At 35.4% G+C, this 26645-nt stretch overlaps 1 protein-coding gene across 1 annotated transcript in view; it reads right to left on the reverse strand.

Moving 5' to 3' along the window:
• Window positions 1–26645, reverse strand: part of PDE11A (phosphodiesterase 11A) — a 462469-nt gene that overhangs the window by 167083 nt on the left and 268741 nt on the right. The window contains exons 7-9 of the mRNA XM_028830876.2: window positions 21646–21721; window positions 17862–17929; window positions 16829–16921 (exon numbers count right to left, since the gene is read on the reverse strand). Of these exons, the coding sequence (XP_028686709.2) occupies window positions 16829–16921; window positions 17862–17929; window positions 21646–21721 (237 nt within the window). The remainder of the gene's footprint in view (window positions 1–16828; window positions 16922–17861; window positions 17930–21645; window positions 21722–26645) is intronic.

Below are 26645 nucleotides of genomic sequence, written 5' to 3' on the forward strand. Positions count from 1 at the left end.
AAGGTTGGGAAGTGAGAACAATGAAGCACAGAGAAATTGACCTGCCCTGAGATGCACAAGTAAAAAAGTGGCACCGCTGAAATTAAAATCCTAACAGTCTCAGAACAAAGGTAAAAACAACTTAAGAATAATCTTAACAGTCTAATAAAAACAATTTTTTTTTTTTTGAGACAGGGTCTTACTTTGTCGCCCAGGCTGTGGCACTATCATAGTGCAGCCTCGAATTCCAGGGCTCAAGGGATCCTGCCACCTCAGCTTCCTGAGTGGATGGGACTATAGGTGCATGCCACCATGCCTGGCTAATTTTTTGTTTTCCTTTTGTAGAGATGAGATCTTGCTGTGTTGCCCAGGCTGGTCTCAGACTCCTGGCTTCAAGCAATTCTCCCACCTTGACCTCCCAAAGTGCTGGGATTACAGGTGTGGGCCACTATGCCCAGCCTCTAACAGTCTAATTTTAAAGCCTGCCCTTTTAATCACCTAACTGTAGTTTATTCAAAATTCCTAGTAGCAATGTATGCTGAGGATTGAGATTCTTGTATTTTAATTATGATTTTTATTTGTATTGTGCTATACTTGATCCACTCAACAAACATTTCTTACATGTCTACTCTGTGCTGCTGGTACTGGGGACATAATGGTGAACCAGACCCATAGACACATCTCTATACATAAGGGATCCAGAAACCACTGAGACCTGATTGGGGGAAGAATATTCCATTTCAGCCTAGCAGGAGTCTACTAGATCTATGTCTACATGCTAGATGCTGAGAATCAGCCTAATAATTAAACATTAATATATAAGTTTGCTCCCCTTTTGTATATCTAACCAAGGAGATTCAACAGGACATAAGAAGACCACAAGAGAGCTTAGGGACAACCCCAAAGTCTTGCCTGTTGGCAAACACTGCAGTCCAAGGGAAGGAAAGAAGCACCCTAAAAACCCAGAGAGAATGTTTTAATACATCTGATAATTGTTTCATGCACGCAACCTTTTAGAAATCTTACGCTTAGTTTTTTCATAAGATACAAGAAGAAAGAGCATCATTGAAACTGGATCAGAAAACCATATAGGCAAAATAGGTTTGAATGAAATTTATAAAACGAACAGAAGAATGAGTTAACATAGTTCAACTGTCACTTGCTCAGGGTGGTCTCTCCTGAATGTATCCACAGTAGCCCCATATTTTTAGTCACTTTTTATTAAAACATCCTGCTTCATTTTCTTTATGATACAGTACAATAAATGTATCTTGCTAATTTATTTGTTTACTTATCTACTGCCTGTCTCACTAGAATATAAGATTCATGACAATATGAATACTGCTTGATTTTTGACTGCTGAGTCCTTGGTACCAAGAATGGTGTCTACCGCAAAGCAGAAGCTCAAACATTTACTCAGTGAATGACTATATAGACAACAATGGAGATGGTTAACATGTGGAACAGTTTCAAGAGAACTCAAATTATAACAGCAGAATTTAAACTCACATTAGAGTTAATAAAGATTTTTTTAATGCAAGAGCTCAGAATCAACAAATCCATGGAAAAGAACACAGATCAGAAATGGACCAACACTTATTTTTTAAACAATGGTGCCAAAGTGATCCCATGGAAAGAGAAGAACTTTTTAATAAATGATAAATATTTTATTTAAAAAATGAACCTCAATGGCTATCAAGATGAATCATAGAGCACAATGTAAAAGCAAAAACCAAAAAGCTTTTAGAGGAGAAAACAGTACAATATATTCTTGATTTGTGGGTAGGCAAAGGTTTCTTAGATCACTAATAGCAATAAGTTTTAAATTAAAAAATTGATAAATTAGACTTCATCAAAGCTAAAAACATCTTCTTATCAAAAGACACCATGAAAAAATGAATAAGCAAGCTGCAAATTGGGTGAAAATATTAACAATACATATATCTGACCAGGGACTAGTATCCAGGATGTATAAAGAACTCCTTCCACTCAACAATAAAAGGACAAGCAATCCTATTAAAAGTGGGCCAAAAAATTGGACAGCTCACAAAAGAAGATATCCAAATGGTAAATAAGCACACAGAAAAGAGTACAACATTTTTAGTCATAAGGGAAATGAAAATTAAAGCCACAATGGAATATTAGACACTTACCAGAATGACTAAAATTGAAATCAATGATGGCATTAAATACTGGTGAGGCTGTGGAACAACTAAAACTTTCATAGTTACTTGATAGAAATGTACAATGGTATAGCCACTTTGGAAAAATATATACCTGGAAGTTCTTAGAAAACTAAACACACACTGACCTTTTGACCAAGCAATACTAGGTATTAGCCCAAGAGAAATCATAGCATATGTTCACAAAAATACCTATACAAAAATGTTCATAGCAGCTTTATTCATATAGCCCCAAAATGGAAACAGCCAAAGTATTGATCAAGAGGAGAATGGATAAACTGTGGTATAATCATATAATAAAATGTCACACAGCAATTAAAAACATCAAAGTTATATACCCAACCTGGACAAACTTCAAATGCATTATGGTGGTTGAAAGAAGCCTTACCTAAAAGAGTACATATTGTATAATGGAATTTACATGAAATTCTAGAACAGTTAAAATTATGGTGGAAAAAATCAGAACACTGGTTGTGTTGGGTAGCAGTGATATCCTGGGGATGGAGCACAAGGGAACTTTTTGGGGTAATAATATATCAAGACATTTTTTTACTATTGAGAAATAACAAAATTGTTGCTTTAAGCTAATACATTTTGGGGCATTTTGATATGCAAGATTAGACTACCAAAACAAAAAGATTATGCCTAATGAAATGTTATGAATACAGCTGTATTCATACTGCAAAAGCACTTGTATAAATTTTAAAATTTGCTAATGAAAATGTTAACTAAAAACTACAATACATGAACAAATACTAGGAAACTACAGGGAAAGTATATACTCCAATTGTTTTTTATATAGTAAGAAATTAAAAGATACTGGTTCATTTTTGTCTTTATTAACTAGAGAAATATTGATTAAAGAATGATTTTGTAAAAAAGTGAGAATAAATAATTTTCACTACAAGTAAGGACTAAAAGAAACCAAGCAAAATATAGTCCAAATAGTAAATTTCAGAAAAAGCAAAGGATAAGAAAGTAGAAGCTCAGATAGCATAAGATGAAATAATAGATACAAAGTCAAATCCCTCATTAAAAGCAGAATCTCAGATTAGATAAAAAATTATATTCAGAGCAATGAGATTGTATCACTTATTAAAAAAATCTCCCAACAACAACAACACCAAAAAAAAAAAAAGAGAGAGAGAGAGACCAGGAGCAGATGGAGTCACAGCTGAATGCTACCAAACACATAAAGAACTAATACCAATCCTCCTGAAACTATTCCAAAAAAATCGAAGAGGGGATTCTCCCTAACACTTTCTACAAGGCCAGTATCACCCTGATATCAAAGCCAGACAAGGACACACCAAAACAAGAAAATTACAGACCAATATCCCTAATGAACACAGACACAAAAATCTTCAACAAAATACTAGCAAATCAAATCCAATAGCACATCAAAAAGATAATATACCATGATCAGGTGGGATTTATTTCAGGGATGTGAGAATAGTTCAACATATGCAAATCAGCAAGTGTGATACATCACACAAACAGAATTAAAAACAAAAACCGTAAGATCATCTCAATACATGCAGAAAAAGCATTCAACAAAATTCAGCATCCGTTCATGATAAAAATTCTCAACAAATCAGACATAGAAGGAACATACCTCAACATAACAAAAGCCATATACAACAAATTCACAGCCAACATCATACTTAATGGAGAAAAGTTGAAAACATTCCCTCTAAGAACTGGAACAAGACAAGGATAACCATATGCAGAAGAATGAAACTGGACCCATATTTCTCACCACAGATAAAAATTAACTCAAGATTGATTAAAGACCTACATATAAGACCTCAAATTCTAAAAATCTCAGACAGTATCCTAGGGAAAATTCTTCTGGACATTGGCCTAGGCAAAGAATTTATGACCAAACCCTCAAAAGCAAAGGCAACAAAAACAAAAATAGACAAATGGGACTGAAGCGAAAAACCTTCTGTACGGCCAAAAAAAAAAAAAAAAAAAAATCAAGTAAGTAAACAACCCACAGAATGGGCAAAAAATTTTCAAATTATGCATCTGACAAAAGGCTAACATCCAGAATCCATAAGGAACGCAAATATTTCAATAAGAAAAACAAATAACCTCATTAAAAAGTGGGGAAAGGACATGTAAGTGGGCAACAAACACATGAAAAAAATGCTCAACATCACTAATCATCTGAGAAATTCAAATTAAAACCACAATGAGATACCATTTTACACCAGTTAGAATAGCTGTTATTAAAAACCAAAAGATACTGGCAAGGAGGCAGAGAAAAGGAAATACTTATATGCTGTTGATGGGAATTAGTAAATATTTATGAAAAGCAGTATGGAGATTTCTGAAAGAACTGAAAACAGAACTACCACTGAATCCAGCAATCCTACTACTGGGTATATCCCCAAAGGGAAATAAATCATTATCTCATAAAGATACCTGCACCCATATATTTATCACAGCACTATTCATAATATCAAAGATACGGAATCAACATAAATGTCCATCACTATAGGACTGGGTAAAGAAAATGTTATGTATATCTACATAATGGAATACTATTCTGCTATAAAAAATAATGAAACTATGTCTTTTGCAGCAACATAGATGGAACTGGAGGCCATTGTCCTAACTGAAATAATTCAGAAACAGAAAAGGCAAATACTGTATGTTCTCACTTGTAAGTTGGAGCTAAAGAACAGGTACACATGGACATACAGAGTAGATTAATAGACATGGAAGGCTACAAAAGGTAGGAGGTTGGGAGGGGGTGAGAATTGAAAAATTACCTGTTAGATACAATGTTCAGTATTAGGGTGATGGATACACTAAAATCTGACTCACCACTACATAATATATCCATGTAAGAAATATGTACTTCTACTCCCTAAACGTATTTTTAAATTTTTTATATATATATATATATATATGTATGTAGTTTACAAAAATATGCCTAAAACAAAATGACCCAGAAATAAAAAATAAAAAGATGAGTCGGGAATTATTGGTTTAAATATATATCCTTAAGAAGGGTTTACCGGAAACCCCAGTGGAGGTTGCGTTCCCTCTCAGATGCTCTTATGGCCTCCTGTATTTTCTCCTTACAAGAATTTATCACAACTGTTACTATATTCTGGTTTGCATGATTTTTTTTTTGTTCGCCTCCACATTCTAAGCTCTTTAAGGCAGAAACAAGTCTGCCTTTCTCACTGCCTTATTTCCAGTGCCCAGCACAATGCTGGGAAATAGGAAATAGAAATAGGAAATTTTCATTGAATGAATGTATTCCAGAAAATAAGTAAAACAAAAGAGAAAGCATAGATAACAACATTGATTTCAAACTAAGTTGATTCCAAGGTCAAATCAATCAAATAAAAGAGTAATTTTAAATCTATAAAAGAAATACCTCATGGTCTTAAACCTATTTTTGTAAATAATATGGAATAAAAATGTATAAAACAAGAAATATTAACAATTCAAGGAGAGAGATTGATGATAGACTAAAAATATGTTTAACTTCCTTCCTGACAAAATATCATGAAATTACCAAAAATGCTAATATCTGATACATTCAGATCAGCAGTGGAAAATAGAAAGGATTGGCCAGTGGTTTCAACTTATGGATAGGTAAAGAAGATCTCAAAAGATTATCACTGCCTTCATAACAACAACAAAAAAGAGATAAACTAAAAATCATGCTTCATTTTAAAGCTGTTAAAGAGTGAGTGTGAGACAAAGAGAAGTCTAAACAAATAAAATTCCAGTCAAGAGAAGCCTTTTATAGACCAATAAAGAGCAGTGACTGCTTCCATACCTGGGACCAATTGTTTACATAGTGGAGAGATGAGCCTGCCATCATAGAGCAACTCCTAAAAGGAGAAAAACTAGCAATTTTTCAAATGATAGTGTGGGTTGGCAAACAGACTCATATCTGGAAGAGCCACAAATGCAAATCTCTTGGCTTGAAAATTCTCTGCCACAGGAATTTTGCTGTGAAATTGATGATGAGTGCAGGGCCAGAAAACTGAAATCTTACATTCTTGCACATGAGTAAGGTTCAAGGCCCTAATGGAGTTGATGCCAAAGAGAACTGAAATGAACTCTAGCTGCATTTCAAACCCAGGTCAAATCCTGATTATGACCAGTCACTCAATGCAGCCTGGGTAGTTGAGATTGGGTTGAAGGGCAAAGAGAAATCTTCATAATCTCTTTTTAAAGCAGAAATAAACTGAAACTAATATAAAGCTTCAGCCAACCCCCAGCTAAAGCATTGCAGATGGTCAAATTTTTATGATCAGCCTCTCATTCTAGCTGTCTGAGATTTTTTAAAAAATCACATATCCTCTTTATGAGAAATAGGACAAAACAAACAATTTTATTTAGTTCAAACAAAGCTAGTAAAAGTATTATCTACTTTTGTCCTTCTATACAAGATGTTTGGTATGCAATAAATACTTATGAATACATGCAAAGAAGCAGAAAAATGTGACCTGTAATCAAGAGAAGAAATAATTGATACAGGCAGACTTCCAGGTGCCCTTGATGTTAGAATTAAAGACCAGGAATCCAAAATAACAATTATAAAGAATTATATGTTAAAAATTTATATGAGAATTTTAGAATATATAGAACAATTTATAGAAATTTATAGAAGAAAAGGTGGATATAATTAATAACAGTTGGTAAGTTTCTGCAGAGAAATGAAACCTTAAAAAGGAACCAAGTCAAAATTTATAGAACTCAAGAATGTCAGAGTGTCAGAGAACTGTGGGCCAATATCATTTGATTCAACATATATGTAACTGGGTCCAGAAAGAGAGAGAATAGGAAAAAATAAGCTTTGAAAAGATATTAGCCAAGTATGTTCTGAAATCAATGAAAGTCATCAACTCTTAGATCCAAGAAACCCAGTGAACCCCAAGCATAAGAAACATAAAGTAAAACACATTTATGTACATCATAGTCAAATGACTGAAAAAGATCTAAAAGGAAAAGCAGTAAGGAAAAAAAACATTACATTTAAGGGAACAACAAAAATAATGGCAGATTTTTCACTAGTAACAATGGAAGCCAAAAGACAGTGGTATCTTAAAAGGGTTGAAAGAAAGAAAAAATTGTCAATCCAAATGATAAGGTAGTTAGCTTTAAGCAGTAAGTTACCACTGATTTTTATTTCTTCTAAACACTTTTTACATTTTCTATAACAATTGCATTGTTCTTATAATTTAAAAACATTTTTGTTTTTATTATTTTATTTTATTTTTCTGAGACTGGGGCCTCTGTCACCCAGGCTGGAGTACAGTGGCATGATCACAGCTCATTGCAGCCTTGACCTGCTGGGCTCAAGCAATCCTCCCACCTCAATGTCCCAAGTGGCTAGGACTACAAGCGCATGCCACCAAGCCTGGTTAATTTTGTATTTTGTATTTTATAGAGTTGGATTTTTGCCATGTTGCCCAGGCTGGTCTTGAACTCCTGGGTTCAAGTGATCCTCCTGCCTTGGCCTCCCAAAGTGCTGGGATTGTAGGCGTGAGCCACCATGCCTGGCAAAAACATTTTTAAAAGAACAAGTAAGATAAATATTGTATATGGATTACACTTAGTATCCAAGAATCCTCAGAAAAACTATCTAATATTTATCCTCATACTAAATATCTACATGATTACTACTGTTTTCACTAGTCTTTGTAAAATATTTATATATGAAGAGTAACTAAAATAACAGTTTCTAATGTGTCAATAGCCCTTTTATAAAGAGATTAAAAGTAAGAAACAATCACAACTCTTGGGATAGGTGAGAAAACATTAATGAAAGAGGTGAAATTTGAGGTTTGTTAGGAACTACTTTAAGGAAATGGAGAAAAGTTTCAGAATAAAAATTTCAAGATATATTTGAAAAAGACTAATAAATCTAGGTTTTTTCATGGAGCGATGAAGTGAGATATTGATGTCAATAGTGGAGAATCTTGAAAGATCTAATTTGTAGGCAATGGAGAAAGAAATATTTACCTACTCTAACATGTTTTCAGTAAATAAGAATTGACAAATGAGAACAATTCTGTATCTACTGGCATGCTACATTTAGCTTTCTAATGGACAACTTGATATTCCTTGTACCTGTGAATTAACATGAGTAGATAGTTATCATTTAGACAATCACTAGATCATTGTCTGACAGTATTGTCTGAAAAAATTTTTTGGGAGATAAAAGGATGTTTAAGTGGAACTCTTTCTGAGTTTATAACTTAGAACAACAGGTACTATATTCTAAAGGTAGGTGCTAAGCCATTTAGGTTATCTATGCAGGACTTGGAAAGAAAATGCCCCAAACTAGCTCTACCTCCTCCAAGCTGAGCTGCTCACTGTTCATCTCTGAATTGTGTAAGAAAAGGGTAACAGTTTATGAGAAAGCCTTATATGGAAGATTTCTTAGCTAGGGTTTCTTAAAGCTTCCTTCTACAGAACTACTTGGAGAACCTAATATGTATTTCCCTAGGATGTGACATCCTAGCAAACACTGGTAGCTGATACATACCTAAAAATTCTAAAGGTTAGTGGACAGAGGGAAGACAGTGGAGTGCTACATTGAGGGGACCTGTGTTTGTACAATTTAATGAGCAAAGACTCATTAAATTGAGTGAGTCTTCCCCTGACCCAAAAAGACCCATGAAAAATAATCAGACCATGGAAGCAATCCTAGTATCCACTAGTGTATGAATCGATAAACAAAATGTGGTATATACTTACAATGGAATATTATTCAAGCCTTAAAATTGAAGGAAATTCTTACACATGCTACATTAATGAGCCTGGAAGACATGCCAAAGGAAATAAGCTAGTCACAAAAGGACAAATATTGTATGATTCTATTTATATGAGGTAGCTAGAGTAGTCAAATTCACAGACATAAAGTAGAATGGCAGTTGCCACAGGCTGAGGAGAGGGGAGTGGAGAGTTAGTGTCTCATGGGTACAGAGTTTCAGTTTGGGAAGATGAAAAAGTTCTGGAGATGGACAGTGGTGATGATTGCACAACAATGTGAATGTACTTAATACTACCTAACTTTGCACTTAAAAACAGTTAAAATGATAAATTTCATGTGTTTATTTTACCACTCTTTTAAAACAACAACAACAACAACAAAAACAACAAAAAATAACCTTCACCAAGAGGACTGCCTAGAGAAGTGAGCTGGCCCCCACAGAGGGAGGGTCACGATGGGCCAGTGGAAGCCAGGAATGAGAATGGATTATAAGCTGTCAGTCAGGAGAGGCAAACCCACAAGTAATTGCTAACAGGAGATTCCCAGCCAGGCAGTTCTCTGAAGAATTTATAAAAGCAGCTCATTACAAAAAGAAAATGTTGGTGTCTCACAGATGGCCCTGAAATCAGGTTAGGAAATCATAAGACTTTGCCCTTTCATCCTACCTCCCTCTTGAACCCTGTACCTGAATTGGGAGATGAGGTGAAGTGAGGAAGAGTAAAGAAGCTATGACTGTGTCTCTCTCCCGACTACAGGCTTCTAAATGAGGGGAAGGGAAGAAGCTTAGAGACAATTTAACATCTGTGTGTGCCAAAAAAGTGGTGGAATGGTGCTAGAGAGTTTATACAGGAATGGGGATGATTGATTTACCAGAGTAAGTTTAAAGGAAGAGGAGTGAGAAAGAAAGAAGTGGCATTCTACTTCTAGCCTCTGAGTCTAGCCCTTTCACCTAGTGAGAGAAAATCTTTCCTCGGAGCTTAGAAGATTCCTGATGAAATCTTCCTGATTCCTGATGAAGTTTCCACTTCTCTCCTTCTCCCTTACCTTCAGGAAGTCGGTTTGGCTTCTTCATCCTCATCTAAGGATATATCCCATGGAAGGTGGTATCTAGGAAGAGGTCTACCATCCTCCCCAAATAAAAGCAACTCTGTATTTGTACCCATGGCTTATGAAGGAGGAAGGGAATACAGAGGTGATGTTATGCCAGTCTGTGGTCAGCAAGACTGCCACTAAGAGTGACTGTCAATTCTCCCAACATAGCTCAAGCTTTTCCATTCCAGAATGTTGCCGTGGCAGACAAAATGATTATTTGTGGTGGGATGCATTCATTTATTCAATATGCTTTTACTGAGTACCAATTATATATAGAATATTAAAAGGAATAAAAGCAGATAAGACATGATCACACACTTCAAGGCACATATGTTTTAGCAGAGGTAAACATACAGACTCATAATTAATGACAATATAGGGCAAACAGAGGAACAAAAAAACTTAAGGATTAGGAGTTTTACAGAGGAGATGACATTTACATTGTGCTTTGAATGATGGGAAAATTTTGAGTGGATATGGCATAATTGGAACAGAGAATGACAAAAGAGGGGAGGTTAGAGTGGAGATCAGATGGCAGTGAAACAGGTAGCTGATCATCAGATTATGACGTCATTGGGTTTGTAGGTAGCATACAATACTCTTAAGAAGAGAAATGAGAGCCAGGGGTAGGAAAATAGCTTGGTATGAGATTTCTGAGGGCCTCAAAGTCATTTGTACTTTAATAGGTAATGGGGAAGTAATTTAAGGTCTATGAGTAGGTGAGCGATGAAATCTAAAATATGTTTTAGGAAGAACAAGTAGAAGGTTATTGCAATTGTCCAGCACAGAGATAATGGAGTCCTTAAGTAGGATGGTTGCTGTCGCAATTGGAAAGGCAGAAATAGATGAGAGAGGCTTTGGGGAGGTAGAATAAATGGGGCTTGGATCCTGATTGCATATGCCTTTTTCTTACTCTCTGTCTGACCCTCATTTCTTCCCTCTTCTGATCCTAAAGCTGTATGCAGTGTCCCTTAGCACACAGACTTATATTTTCTGGCAAATTTCTCTTCAGTATTAGGTAAGGCTTCATTGGCAATAACTGTGAAAGACACCCCAAAGAACAATTCCTGATGTTCAAAATGAGGAAGTTATATTCTACATCTACATTTGTATTTTAGGTAGGATTGTGGCTTTTAGAAAAAGGTTACCCCTTTTACCTAAGAATTTCTACTCTCAGAAAATGTGAACATACATTAGCATAGCTCTTCTGAAGCTCTTGGTCATGCAGAATGGAAATCAGGATCATAAAATTAAAGTTATTAAAAATGATAGCAAATCCCCCTCTTTGTTCCATTATTCAGCTTTAAGAGCATTTCTGCTCTCTAAGAGCCTTAGACTATTAATTTTATGTATTTAGGACAAAGGATTTGAACAATAGAATTGTATAATTAAATTACAAGAAATTAAGAAAATCAGTCATCAGAATAATTGAGTTGATAATTCAATTGTTAAACAAAATCTGGATAATGTATTAGTCACTCCAGTTTTTAAAGGCCAGAACAGTAGAAAATGTTTTATATGCTTACATTTCTATTTCTCACCATGTGTGGTTTGTGGATGAAATGAGCTGAAGTTGCCAATACGTGACAACAGGGAAAGGACTGCCTTGCATGGCAAGTCTTTTGGGGAAGCTTTGTCCTTGGAGCCGTCTAGCTTTTAAAGACCTGTTCTGTTTCTGACATGGTAAATTTTGTATTTCTATGGCCTAGACTTTTCTGCAGATACATATATAGTAACAATCTCCAGACAATGGGCCTGCATTGAGCCAACACTAGTGCCCTGGAGCAGTTGCACTTGCAATGCTTCTGGGATGTTCAGTGGTGTGACTAAACAGCATGTATCAAAGACCTAGGAAAGAGGCAATCTGTTTTTAGCTCTGACTTTAAGCAGGAAGTGATTTTCCTGATAAAACAGGTGAAAAAAACTATAGCTCCCCAGTCAGCATACTCTTACAAGAATCTTGGGCTAAGTAGACAAAACTCAGTGAGGATTAAGGACTCCAAATGCACCGGGTGGTAAGAACAACTAACTTTTATTAAGTGCTAATTATAACTAAACACTCTTTCTAAACACTTCCCCTGTATTTTTTTTTTTTGTAACTGTTAAAACAGGCTTGAATTTTTTTTTAATTTTTAATTTTTGTAGGTATATAGTAGATGTATATATTTATGGGGAAAACAGACTTCTTATACCCATTTAACATGTGAATAAAACAAGATTGAGAGGTTAAGTCGCTTGCCCAAGGTCAATAGCTACTGAGCCAGAATTCAAATCTAACTAACTAATCAGGCTAATACTAAAATCAACACTTTAAATCTTCTCCCTACACTGCCTTTTGCATGGATAAAGTCAGCAACCTCCTTCTGCAGGGGATACCGACACAAAGCAAGATCTGCATTAAAGTGTACTTAAAGCAATGAAGTTCTGGTTTAGAAATAGGTAGATCAATGGGACAAAATAACATGTAAATAAATATACTTGAAAAAAAAATATATATGAATTTATATAATTTAATGTGGTATTTCAACTTGTTTGAGCAGGCGGATAAGCTAGATACGAGAAGGAGGGGGAGTGCCCTGGGAAAAGGGAGGTTTGGAAAAATCTCATAACCCAGAGACCACCCAAAACATGCATCCTAACTATAAGCAGAGAGGAAGGGAAATACCTATGCAGAAAGAGATGCCCCTTAAGACTCCCAGTAATCACTCACTCTGCAATTAACCTGTCAGAATGTAGCTAGCTACATGCTGTTAAGGGGGGAAATAGGGAAAAAGGAGAAATTCCTAAGAGATACACAGGTGGAATAAGTACAGATTTAACCACTTTCCAACCTTCCTCAGGTGGTGATAATGAGTAATGCAGGCATTATATAGAATTCGTATCCAACACTGGCCTGCACATACATGTGAACTAACAGTAAGGGGGAATCCCACAAATCTGGAGTGGAAACTAGGTGGGGGAAAAAGTGGGAACATAAGGCAGAAGTGGGAACTAGACAAAGACAAAGGTGGAGACTTGAGGCAGAAGCAGAAGCTTGAAGAAACAGTCTGCCATAATAACCACAATGCAGAACTCTTGGGGCTGCTGCTGGCTCATTCCCCTTTAAATAGCCTGCTCTGCCTCATCTTTCAGCATGCACTATCTCTGCTACTACCTAACCCTTGCTGCTGCTACTCCTGTTTCTCCAGCTGGACCAGCCTGCTCCTCTCTTGGAGTGTCCTTCTCTCAATAAACTCTATACTCTTTATTTTCTTTCAATAGATCTTTTGCTTACAGTACTAATTGGTCTCTTGGCTGAATTCTTTCTCCCAAGTAAGACATGAACTGAGGATTCCTGTACTTCCCGGTAACAAAATCATTAGGAAAAGGAGCCAGTATTAAATAAATATATAGAAATCAGTGACTGTTTGGGAGAAAAAAAATAAAGGTAAAGCCCTATCTTTTTTTTTAAGTGTACTTCCAGTGAGCTCTGAGTGTTTTAGAGACTCTGCCCCATTTGTGGGGATTATTAGTCTTTCAGGGAATTTATCTGGAGAATATTTACTTTCAGAGGATGAACCACAGATGGAAGTATTTTTATGAAAAAATGCTTTGGGGATAGGATTTTTAAAAGACAGAAGAGAACAGTGTGGTGCTGTTTCTTGAGTCTCATGAACAACACAGCAAGACGTGTATTCCATTAACTCTCTAGGCCATGAACTACTTGTGCTCCCTTTTTAAGGAAGGAAAAGATTCCAGGGTGGTTTTGTCACTGAGTGCTGTGGAATGGATTATTTCCCTCCACTCTTGTTGCTAACTGGAAAAAAAAAAAAAAAAAAAAAAGACACTGCAATAAGGTTATGGGACTGAAAGAGCTACATTTAGACACAGCTGTTTTGGGGTCAAGGTCAAGGAGGATAATAATGGAAGAGAATAAGCAAAAATGAAACCACACAAGGAGAAGAGGAACCTGGGCACACCTGAGTGGGGAATCTTTCCTTAGCCACAATGGAAAAGGGCAAAGGGCTAGCCCAGGATCTCAGAAAGAAAGGATAGGAATGATAGAAGGATAACATGGCATTTGGTTCTGTTTCTCTTGGCTTTCTCTCTTTCTCAGTTCTGTTATTACTATTTTATTTTTTTTTAAATTTGTTGGATCATTTATATTCTCATAAAGTAGCTCAAATCTTTTATGGGACTAAGCAAGTTATAAATACATACTTTTAACAGAAATATTTAGAAAAATATTACACTTACACATATTCATATATAATATGTATAAATACATACATTTAAAAATATATATTTATTCAGAAGTTGATGTATATTATAATATATGTATATCTCATTCCTGAGTTTGGGTTTAGTGGCTCTCAAAAAATCACTTTCTGTCTTTATAAAGTCCTCAGGGTAAGAAATCCTTCCAGATACTCTTGTATATGGATTCCCAGGCCAGGGAGTGGGGTGGATGCCACCTGATCACTAGTGTCAAGAATTTCATACTCGGTGGGGTGGAAGTTGGCTGAGAGTGGAAGCGGCGAGAGCGAGATGGCAATGCCATAATTCTGACTGGGAATGCCACTTTCGACACTGGCACAAAATAAAGCATGTGGAACATACAAGTCAACACCTGTAAGTCAACTTCTTGAAAGTTTAAGATTGTGGCAAGGTTAAGAGTTGGGCTGAGATTTGTCAGAGTCGGTAATAATTTTTGTGTCTAAGGATGGAGGGATCTAGGTTATATAAACAAGAGGTGTTCACTATGAACTGAAATAAGCAATTCATGGGTAAGGAGACTGTGGCCAGAAATTCTAGGGTACATGAGTGTTTTCTAGGTAATGGTAACTGTGGTTCATTGGGGTAGGGGTAGTGCCAGTAAGAGTGGTATCTTTTACTGAATCTTCCCATCTGGGGGTAAATGGCTATTCATGCTGGAACCCAGTTATTCTAGCTCCTTCTCAAGAGGATGATGATGTGCCAGAGGTAGGTGAGGAGTGAGAATATGGGCATATGTAGGATGTTTTCTCTTTGTGTGTTAATTATACTGTGACATAATGAAGTAGGATTTAGATGGGACTAGTGTATGGTGTGTCCTTCTTTTTATAGCTGCAGGTACTGAAAAACAATGGGTGAAACAACACTGTGGAGATGAGAATTTGATGATGGTGAAGGAGGTATAACTCAACATTTGCTGTTCTAAATTCCTGTCCTTTGCTATTTCCCCCCAGTCCATAGTGATTTCTCAGTAATAAATATACTACTGCAAATAATAATAGTATTATTGCTATGATTTTGTTGAATGCTTATTAACATCTTCACATGCTTCATCTCATTTAATTCTCACAATTGAGGTGAGTGACAGATCCAGGATTTGAAAATAGTTCTGCACACAACCCTTAATGCTCTACTAATGATTCTCATCGGTTGGTTGCATATTTACAGTTCACTCATTTATTGATTCACCCTATACTGTTTTTAGTCCTTACTATAAAAAGATATTACATATTAAACAAAGCAGGGCTGTCTCAGAAGAACAAAAAGCATCCCTTACCAAGGTAACGGATTCTTTCCTTCCTCCTTCTTTCCCTCCCACCCTCCGTTAAAAAATTATTCAATAAATCCCACCTTTGTGCTAAGCACCCTGCTAGGCATTGCAAATAAAAATCCCCGTGCTTCTAGAATTCATGATTTAGCCATAAAATTAAAAGCATATAGAGAGTAACTATAATTTTACATCTTTTACATCTCAAATCAGAGCAGTGCAGGTAACATCAGTTTGCCTACTTCTTATATCTGGCTTGACAAATAGAATACTTTGAAGATTTCATGTGTATTATATCATACTCTTCTATATACTTTCATCTTGGCACTGACATTTTATCTTGACTACTTAGTAAGTATTTCATAGATGTAAAGAAAATATTTGGCAAAATCTACAGAGCAGGCCAGGTGTGGTGGCTCATGCCTGTAATCCCAGCACTTTGGGTGGTCAAGGCGGGCAGATCACCTGAGGTCAGGAGGTCGAGACCAGCCTGGACAACATAGTAAAACCCCATCTCTGCTAAAAATACAAAAATCAGCTGGGCATGGTGGTGCATGCCTGTAATCCCAGCTGCTCGGGAGGCTGAGGCAGGAGAATTGCTTGAACCCAGGATATGGAGGTTGCAGTGAGCTGAGATGGCACCACCATACTCCAGCCTGGGCAACAGAGTGAGACTCAAAAAAAAAAAAAGTCTATAGAGCAGAAGCTAGATTAAAAATAAGTCTTAAGTCAAAACAAGCATCTGAGATTCAGGGGGAGATTACAACTGCTCTTTTGGAAGTTAGTGTCTGAGAGGACATGTGTGCAGACAAGGGAACAGGTCGAGGTTCTTGATGGGACATGTGTTGGGGGAGGGAGGAAGAAAGGGAATCAGATAATGACAGGAGTAGTTTTCCCCATCTAGGTCATACATCCTCATAGTGAAGTTTTCTCCTATGATAAGAAAAGTTGTGACTTTATAGATTATCTATATATATTTAAATCTAAGTTTAAAATAAATTTGAAATCCTGCCAAATTATCTTTGGATTGTCACTATTTAATAAATGTAATTTTAAAAATCTACATGTAAACATAGTACTTATATGAATGAGCTTCAGGGCATCTATGAACCCCTGAAATTATACGCAACATTGTGTTTCTCCGGACTTCATGAGATTTAAACCCACAACCTAAAATGATTAAGGCCCAATGAATAGATAATTAAAATTTGAGAGATTAAACCCCATAACCAGGGAAATTTTTTCTCTCATAAAATTAGAGCTGACAGCATACAAACCTGACATAAATACTATACTTACATCAAGAGCCACAGACTGCTTGGCCCAGGACTTCTTCACTTGATCATACATAATTGTGTTGTTGATGCCAAGTCCACAAAAGATGACAAAAGCCTAGGAAAGAGCGAACCTGCTAATTAAACATTGCAGCAACTCATTGGCAAAATCTCCTATGAAAGCAGGCAGTCACCAGGGATGGGTCTGAAAATACAATCTTACTGTACACAGAGGTAGGCCTTGGGAAAATAGGCACATTAAAATTCTTAATTACTATTGTTATATGACAACTTTATAGCTCACACCGCACATGAGGAAAAATTATGAATTTAATGTTATTGTAGAGAAACTACTTCATATGTTTAAAAACATACAGTCTGTTTAAATGGGTTCTTAATTTATTTAGGTTGTGGACTGATTTTAGTTAATCTATTCTATTTAACCAAAGCAACCTCTTTTAGTCGCTAGGCTATAAAATACTTTGGTAAAGAAACCAAGTTAATGTAACCATAAGGTAAGTGTTAAGGGGAAGGAGGATTGAGTTAGAACCATTAATAAAGAAGCTATGAGGTATTCTTGACTAAAGAAAGATAATCATGGGTCTTCATGTTGGCTACTGGTACAGTCTATGAGGAAGCCCATTCAAGGCTAACTTCTCCAGCTAGAGTGCCTGGAGTGAATTAATGGAAGCACGTAAACAAGAGAAATGTGAGGACAGTACACCTGGCAGAGCTGGCTCAGGGTTTCATGACTCTGAATACACACAAGCAAGACAAAAATAAGAAAATAACACTTTGGGGGAAAGAGAGGGTAATTCTGTAACAAAATTAGGATAAAAATAATGGATGGTTACAAAATAATCCAGTTCGTAAACCATAGGATCAAATCTCACTTAAGCATTTACATATTCCTTAAATCTTCCTGTAAATTTTGCCCTCCATTTAAGTATAATAATAATTGATTAATAATTGTTTGTCATTTCGAATTTGGGCAGGCTGCAACCAGGGGACTACTGATGACTCCATATAAACCTTGGTTTATTAACTTATTTTCTTACCTCAAAAAGTCGTTGATCCGCATCATCAAAAGGTTTCCCATCAAGTCTATTTAACACTTGAGCCACTCCTGTGGGGAAAGAGTGGATTATGTGGTCATTTTTAGTACTGGACATTGCGTTTCTCTAATAGAGTAGCCACAGCTAACTCTATGCCTTCTTTAGAGAACTGCACTCACTTTAAACTCTGGTCTCTCAAGTGCCTGCCGATTTCATGAGAATAAATCTGAGATGTAGGACAATGCAGTCTCTCTTTAAGGCCGATTTATTTAGATTAGATCTCAGTAAAGTTTGGAGTTCTACCAAGGCTTTAATCTGATTTTAGATGACTAGTTACAGTAACTCTAATATATCCCCCATATATTATATGTATGTGTGTGTGTGTATATATATATCCTTTAATAAGCAGCAGTGTCTTAGACTTTAACAGGCAATTTTAGGGGGAAGCAGAGAGAGGCAAATAGATGCATCAGTTACCAAATGAATTAGTGTTCGTATATATATATACACACACACACACGATTATATATACAACTGAGTATATATGTAGCTGAATATGTGTATGTATTCAGTTATATATATATATTTCAACTGATATATATAATTATCTGAAGCACAATACTTATATATATATATATTATATATATATATATATAAAATTATCTGAAGCACAATACTTGAAAGAGGCAGTATGACATTATGATTAAGAGCATAAGATTTGGACTTAGATGGTCTGAGTTCAAATTTCAACTCCACCATCAGGTGTGTGACCTTGGGCACATTACCTAAATTTTTTAGCAGTCAATTTCCTCATCTGTAAAATGGGGATTAAAATGTTAACTAAGAGGGTTATGAAGATTAAATGAGATGTTAGAATGTTCATTTAGCGCATTGCTTCACTCAGAATAAACATTCAAGAAATGTTAGGAATTACTACAAGCAATAAAAGTTGATATAATACAGTTGACCTTCAAAGCAAAGTCAGTTCTGTTTCCTGCTACCAGGGGGTACATATAGTTCTAAAAAACTTAATTTATGAGTGATTACTTTTTCCAAAGTTCACTTCTAGTATTATACCAGATGTTTCAGGGCATGACTTTCAAAATACACAAGTTTAACAAGAAAAATCAACTATCTTGAAAACCATTAGCCTGTGTCCCCATTTAGTACACACACAAAAAAAACTAGCTGTAATTCTCAAGTATGCTTGTATGTTTAAAAACACCCAACTTCCCACCAGGGAGGTAAGTCATCCTATGCAAGAAGATATATATATATAAATAATGAAACACAAAACTATTAGCATGTAACCAGGCAAACTATGGTCCTAATTTTGAAGTAATAATGGATGTTTACTTTTAGGATTGAAATGTAGACTATGAGATTACAGGTAACACATGGTGTTTCCTATGGACTTTCCCTTTAAACATAAATTTATTTAAAACTTGGTGCATGATGTAGTTTAAGTCTTTGTACTAGAGGCTTAGATCCCAAGTCTTAGAATATTCTTTATATTCAGTAACATACCAATATTCTTATGCAGATTAAGCTAATGAAAAAAAATTATCTCAGAATTCAGATCTTAAAAACACTCACAGAATACTAAATCCTTTAATAAGCAGCAGTGTCTTAGACTTTAACAGGCAATTTTAGGGGGAAGCAGAGAGAGGCAAATAGATGCATCAGTTACCAAATGAATTAGTGTTCTTACGTCTCTTAGGGAAAAAAGTCACATTTTTATTGTGTTTCAGTAATTTCAACTAATTCCTCCATCCTTCATGACTTCTCTATTTCAACCATGAATTCTCCTTGCCTGGGCTTCTTTCTTGAATTTGATGCTTTCCTAATTGAGTTTTTTGAGGAGAAGGAAAGGGGAATGGAGGAAGAGAAAAATTGGAAGCTGTTTTTGCCCATGATTCCCTTACTGTGAGGAAAATGTGGCCTATTTCAGAACTGCCCAGGCAGAAAATGCATGCTCAGTATTATGTCCAATAGAGAATGTTCTTTCTTCCTTTTCCTTTACATCATGTATAAAAGCACAGATGTAAACACATTGACATAGTAAGAAAGTCTGTACTAGGAGTTAGGAAACCTGAGTTTTATTCCTGACCTTGCTACTAACTTTGTGGCTTTCTTGAAGTCATTTGTCTCTCTCTCGCTCTCTGGCTTTTTCCCCTCTCTCTCTGCCTCTATTTCCACAGGGTGAGATAAAAGAGTTCTATTGGTTGATAACTCAGATTCTCTCCAACTTTAAAATTTATTGGTTCTTTCAACTTAATAAATATTTGTTCAAGTTGTGGAGAGTGTTGATTCATTAGCAGTCTGCGCTTATGAAATTATACAAGAGTATGAGACATAGTTTGATGAGTCCTGGCCATAAAAGAGGGAACACATAAAAAGGATATGGGAGTATTTTATTTTTATTTTTTATTTTTTAATTTTCCTGTAATTAATCTACATTGTTTGTATAGCAAAAATTTACGCTCATTACTGTGTTGGTATTCTATTGAATGACTATATACTTCAATCTATCCATTCTACTATTATGGACATACGGGTTGTTTGCAGTTTTTTGTTATTACAAACAAAAGTACTGATGGGAACTTTCATCAGACTTTGTATTAGTTTGGTGCAAAAGTAATTGCAGTTTTTGCCATTACTTTTTTTTTTTTTTTTTTTTTGCTCTAGGTGATCTTTATTTTTTCGTTTTTTATTTTTATTATTATACTTAAGTTCTAGGGTACATGTGCACAACGTGCAGGTTTGTTACATATGCATACATGTGCCATGTTGGTGTGCTGCACCCATTAACTCGTAATTTACATTAGGTATATCTCCTAACGCTATCCCGCCCCCTCCTCCGTCCCCACAATAGGCCCTGGTGTGTGATGTTCCCCTTCTTGTGTCCAAGTGATCTCATTGCTCAGTTCCCACTTATGAGTGAGAACATGCGGTGTTTGGTTTTCTGTTCTTGTGATAGTTTGCTGAGAATGATGGTTTCCAGCTGCATCCATGTCCCTACAAAGGACAGAACTCATCCTTTTCTAAGGCTGCATAGTATTCCATGGTGTATATGTGCCACATTTTCTTAATCCAGTCTGTCACTGATGGACATTTGGGTTGATTCCAAGTCTTTGCTATTGTGAATAGTGCCACAATAAACATACGTGTGCATGTGTCTTTATAGCAGCATGATTTATAATCCTTTGGGTATATACCCAGTAATGGGATGGCTGGGTCATATGGTACTTCTAGTTCTAGATCCTTGAGGAATTGCCACAGTCTTCCACAATGGTTGAACTAGTTTACAATCCCACCAACAGTGTAAAAGTGTTCCTATTTCTCCACATCCTCTCCAGCATCTGTTGTTTCCTAATTTTTTAATGATTGTCATTCTAACTGGTGTGAGATGGTATCTCATTATGGTTTTGATTTGCATTTCTCTGATGGCAAGTGATGATGAGCATTTTTTCATGTGTCTGTTGGCTGTATGAATGTCTGCTTTTGAGAAGCGTCTGTTCATATCTTTTGTCCACTTTTTGATGGGGTTGTTTGTTTTTTTCTTGTAAATTTGTTTGAGTTCTTTGTAGGTTCTGGATATTAGCCCTTTGTCAGATGAGTAGATTGCCAAAATTTTCTCCCATTCTGTAGGTTGCCTGTTCACTCTGATGGTAGTTTCTTTTGCTGTGCAGAAGCTCTTTAGTTTAATTAGATCGATGTGGGAGTATTTTAAAGCAAATTTCTGTTTCTTTATTCAAGCAGTTTAACTATTTAGGTCATCTCTTACCAATTATTTGGTGGTTGCTATTCCAAATAGGGACACAGAGAACAGATCTTATGTGAAAACCAGATATCTGGTCCGCCTAGGAAACAAGAAAGAAGTTAATTAAAATTGAATATTAACTATTCATTTTTGATGTACATTTTTTTCCATTCTTCATAACAGATATTCAAAAATAACTTTTTAAAAGTTATTTTATACACTGTAACCTAATTTTGTAATGCATAAACTCACTCACCTGCCTCCTTAATCACAATGAACATCCTAAAGAAATCAAACCCAAGCCACATATGAATCAACCAAAAAAATCCCAAACCAACATGACCTCCTCCAATCCCTGCAGCCATAGAAAGCTGGACATAAAACTATCTTGATCATGACCACACCATCAGACAAGAATTCCAGCAACTGTTTCTCCTCTGGGTATTCAAAGCATTTCAATTAAACCAGTGATCAATTTTTATCTTTGACTGGGTACACTTGTTAGTAAAAAATATTTGTGCCTATAATGCTGTCATATTTACATTTACTTTTAATACTGTATATTTTTACTATTACTAAATAATTATTTATGTTGTCAAATCTATATACAAAAAGGTAAGATAGATGTAGAGGTTTGAAGATTTTCCTTCTGTACCCCAAAAGATGTCAGGAGGTGACATTTAAAATACAGAGGTACAATTATCAACATTAAACATTGAGTAACAAACTCCATTTAATATTAAAAACAATGGTCCATATTTGAATGGCTAGAGTGAAACCACTAAGAGTGAAAGGGTCTTAGTGAATTAACATGATCGTGATTCTCAGTGAGGAAGGTCAATCTAGTGTTCTGATACAATAGGAGAAAACAATAAGATATGAAGGTTTTGGATCATGGATATTGAGATAAAAATATATTTTAAAATATTATTTGTTGAAGGCAAGAGCCACATATTTTAAACACTTGAAACTAAAAGTTAATTTACACAGCTAAATTTTATATTTGGATTTTTTCTTTTTGACATTTCTCTTTGAGAAGTTAATTTTCCAGATATCTTCTATTCGTTGTACCAATATGTTAGTTTCTCTTTTTCAATGTCTTTTGAAGATTAACATGCATGTAGAAAGGCCCCAAAATTTAAGTATGCAGCTTAATGGATTTTTACAAAATGAACAGATCTATGCAATTACCACCAAGATCAACACATAGAATATTATCACCACCCCAGAAGCCACCTCCATGCCCCTAAATTCTTGTACATACTTAGTGCACATATGCATTTCTGATAGGCATATACTTACAATAAAATTGCTGAGTTATTCACAAGTTCAGCTTCAAAATATATATTTTTAAAGTTTTGCAAAGTACTTGTACCAATTTACTTTCTAACCAGAAGTGTATGAGAGTTCCAGTTGATTTACATCATCACCAACATTTGATGTTGTCAGGCTTTAAAAAAAAATTTTGACAATTCTGATAGATATGTGGTTGTATCTCCTTGTGAAAGTAATTTGATTATCTCTGATGACTAGGGTGACCATAAATCCTGGTTTAAGTCTGTTTTCCTGACATAATTATTTAATAATATGCCTTTCATTCTCAAAAGTGTCCAAATTTGGGCAATAAATTTATAATTTTCCTACTTATGATTAATGAAGTTGAGCAACTTTTCATATATTTATCATCTATTTCTACTCTCTTCCATGAAGCGCCTGTTCAGAACTTTGGACTTTTTCTTGTTGGGTTGTCTGATTTTTAAAAATTGGCTTGTAAAAGTTTCTTCTATATTCTGGATAAGAGCCCTCTGCAAGATATATGTATTACAAATATTTTTCTTATTCTATGGCTTGTTTTTCCACTCTTTTAATGGTGTCTTTTTATTAAGAGGTCCCTAATACGATATAGTCAAATATTTCAATTGTTAAATTTATGGTTAGTACTTTTTTGGTTTTATTCAAGAAATCTTTCCGTACTCCAACCTCATGAAGATATTCTTCTATGCTTTTCCTAGAATCTTTATTGTTTTAACTTTCACATTTAAATTTATAATCCAACTGAAAATGATTTTCATGTATAATATGAGCTAGGAGTCAAAATTTCTTTTTTTTTTTTGAAATGGATATTCAATTGCTCCAGCACTGTTTTGAGGGAAAAAGCAATACCTCTTCCCAGCACTCTACTGTGCCATCGCTTTCATTAATCAACTGTCCATATATATTTGGATCTGTTTCTGAACTCTCTGTTCTATTCCATTGATCTAGGTATCTGCCGTTATGCCAGTACCATACTGTCTTAAATAACACGGTTGTGTAATAAGGCTCAGTATCTGGTAGTGCAAATCCTCCAACTTTGTACTTCTTCAAGATTGTCTTGACTATTTTTGACCTCTGGCATTTACATGAAAATTTTAGAATCAATTTGCAGTTTATACACATACGTATACATTCCTGGGATTTTTATTGGTATTTTTTGAATCTAACAATTTGGGGGAGAATTGACACATATACAAAACTGAGTCTTTCAATCCATAAATATCTCTTAATTTTTTTAAGGCTCTTAAAATTTCTCTTAGCAAAGTTTGGTATTTTCCCATGTAGTGTTCTTACACATAATTTGTTATATTTGTATCTTGACGTTTAAAAACTTCATGTTATTGTAAATGACATCAGTATTTTGTTTTCTAATGCTTGTAATTGGTACATAAAAATATAATTGACTTTTTAATATTAAATTTGTTTCCATCAATCTTGCTACATTCAATTATTAACTTTAATATCTTACCTGTAAAGTGTTTTGGATTTTCTTGCCACATGATCACGTCATCTTATCCCTTAATTCTTATACCTTTTAGTCATGTAATTTTAGATGATGTGATTTTTCCTTTTTTAGTTTGTTAACAGAGTGAATTACATCGATTGATATTTGAGAATTCCAGACACAGAAACAAAAACATAAGCATAAATCATTTGTCCAGTGTACTCTTCCAAAAAATATTTATTTACCACCTCCTATGCACCAGACACATTGCTTAGTGTTGAGGATAGAAAAATGAATTCAAATAGTCATTACCCTTGAGCTACTCACAGTCTAGGAAAGATAGAAATATTGAGATAAAATAAGTGTCCAAGTAGAGGACGTTCAAACACTATTGGAAAGACAACGAACTCTGTTTAGAGAAATCAGGAGCAGCTTGAGATCCTTTACAGTGAGTCTTCAAAGACAACAATGATGATGATAAGCTCACATTTGTTGGATGCTCACTCTGTGTCTGGCACTCCGCTCAGCACTTTCTTATGCATTATTTTATACTTTTTACAACCACCCCATGAAGTAGGTACTGTTATCATCCTCTCTTATCAGATGAGACTTACAGAGATTAACTGCCTTGAATGAGAGAGACTGGCTCAAAGGAGCACAGCCAAAGGCAAACACATCCATCAAAGTTATCTTCCAAAAAAACAAACTGATTTTCTTCCTCTCCCTAAGGATAAAATCTGAATTAAGGCAATACCAGTAAGCATGAAGAGAAGAAAGCCAATTTTAGAGAGGTATAATCTATAGACTCAGGCTAGCCATAGCAGCACTAGGATGGCTGGGTCTGCTTTGTTTTGCTGAGGGAGGGTCACATATTGTACGGACCACTGGGTCTCAGGCAGCACCAAGTAGTAAACACAATTGTCTCTGCCAACTCTGGGACAACAGTAGCCCCTGTCTAACCTCTCCTACGAAATCCGGGCAGCTGAGGGACAGGTCACAATGGGCAAGAAGAAAAGGAACATGTAGTAAGAAAGACAATTTAGAAGCTGGTGGTGAGAAAAACAAACCTTAGGCTGTTCGCCAGTTAAATAAAAGAGAATTTTGTTTACCCATCACTTTTAAAGCACTACAATTCCCCCAAAGAGTTTTTCTTTATTCTGGGAAAGTGGGAGTATGCACTCTCCCATACCCATGGAGGATAGATAACATTGAGGTTTCTGGCTTGAGTAAATGTGGAAGAGTTCCTTGAAGTGTGGAACACAGGAAATTTGAGGGAAATGATACGAACTCCAAATGGACACACGTTACAAGTGGGAGGGGCTGGAGATACTAATCTTGGAGTCATCAGTCCTCTGTGTTAATTGCATGGGTAAGATTTAAGTTAATTGCATGGTTATTGCAAGAGAGAACTTGTCCAACAAAAAGACTAAAAATTGAACATTGGGGAACACAATATTTGGTGCTAGAAGAAAAAGTTGACATCAGTGACAGGGATGGACAAGAACTCCAAAGCTCATGCTCTTAACCTGAAGGCTTTACTGCATCTATAATGTGTGAACAGATTTCTACAACCTTTCTGGAAATAGGTTTATTGATGTGTATCTAGAGCCTAAAAAGTATAAATACCTACTCTTTGACCTGTCAATTTCATATCTAGGAATTTATCCTGTGATAATTATCAAAGCTATGCACATAGCTTTACATGTAAAAGTGTGAACCATGGCATTATTTATCTTAGTGATTTATTAGAATAACACGAATATTCAACTGGAGGGAGGTGGTTAAGTAAATAATAGTACATTCATACAACACAATATTATGCATCTAATTAAAATCATGCTATACAAGAACAGTTACTCATATGGAAAATATTTAATACATTAAATGATAATGGTGTACATGCCTGTGGTTATACAAAAGCATATTATATACATTGAAGGATCCTGGAAAAATTATGACCATAATAGTTTCCTTTGAATTTCTTGGCTATGAGAATTTAAAAATTATTGTTCCTAGTTTGTAAATTTTAGATAATAAACACAGGTAATTTGTCCATAAGGGAAGAAGTTATTTTCTAAGTAGAACTTAGGGGAAGCAACAGTGTCCAATGCTATAGAAAAGTCTAATAAGATAAGGACTGAAAATGGCTTACTGAATTTAGCAACATAGTGGGATAATTGAAGGCAAAAATGGTCAAGGGAAGAAAGGATGTGATCAGGAATAAAATTCAAGTGGTTAGTCCTGGAAGAGAGGAAGGTCACACTGA

This window comes from Macaca mulatta, chromosome 12, assembly GCF_049350105.2.
Source record: "Macaca mulatta isolate MMU2019108-1 chromosome 12, T2T-MMU8v2.0, whole genome shotgun sequence".
In the NCBI taxonomy this organism is placed as follows: Eukaryota; Metazoa; Chordata; class Mammalia; order Primates; family Cercopithecidae; genus Macaca; species Macaca mulatta.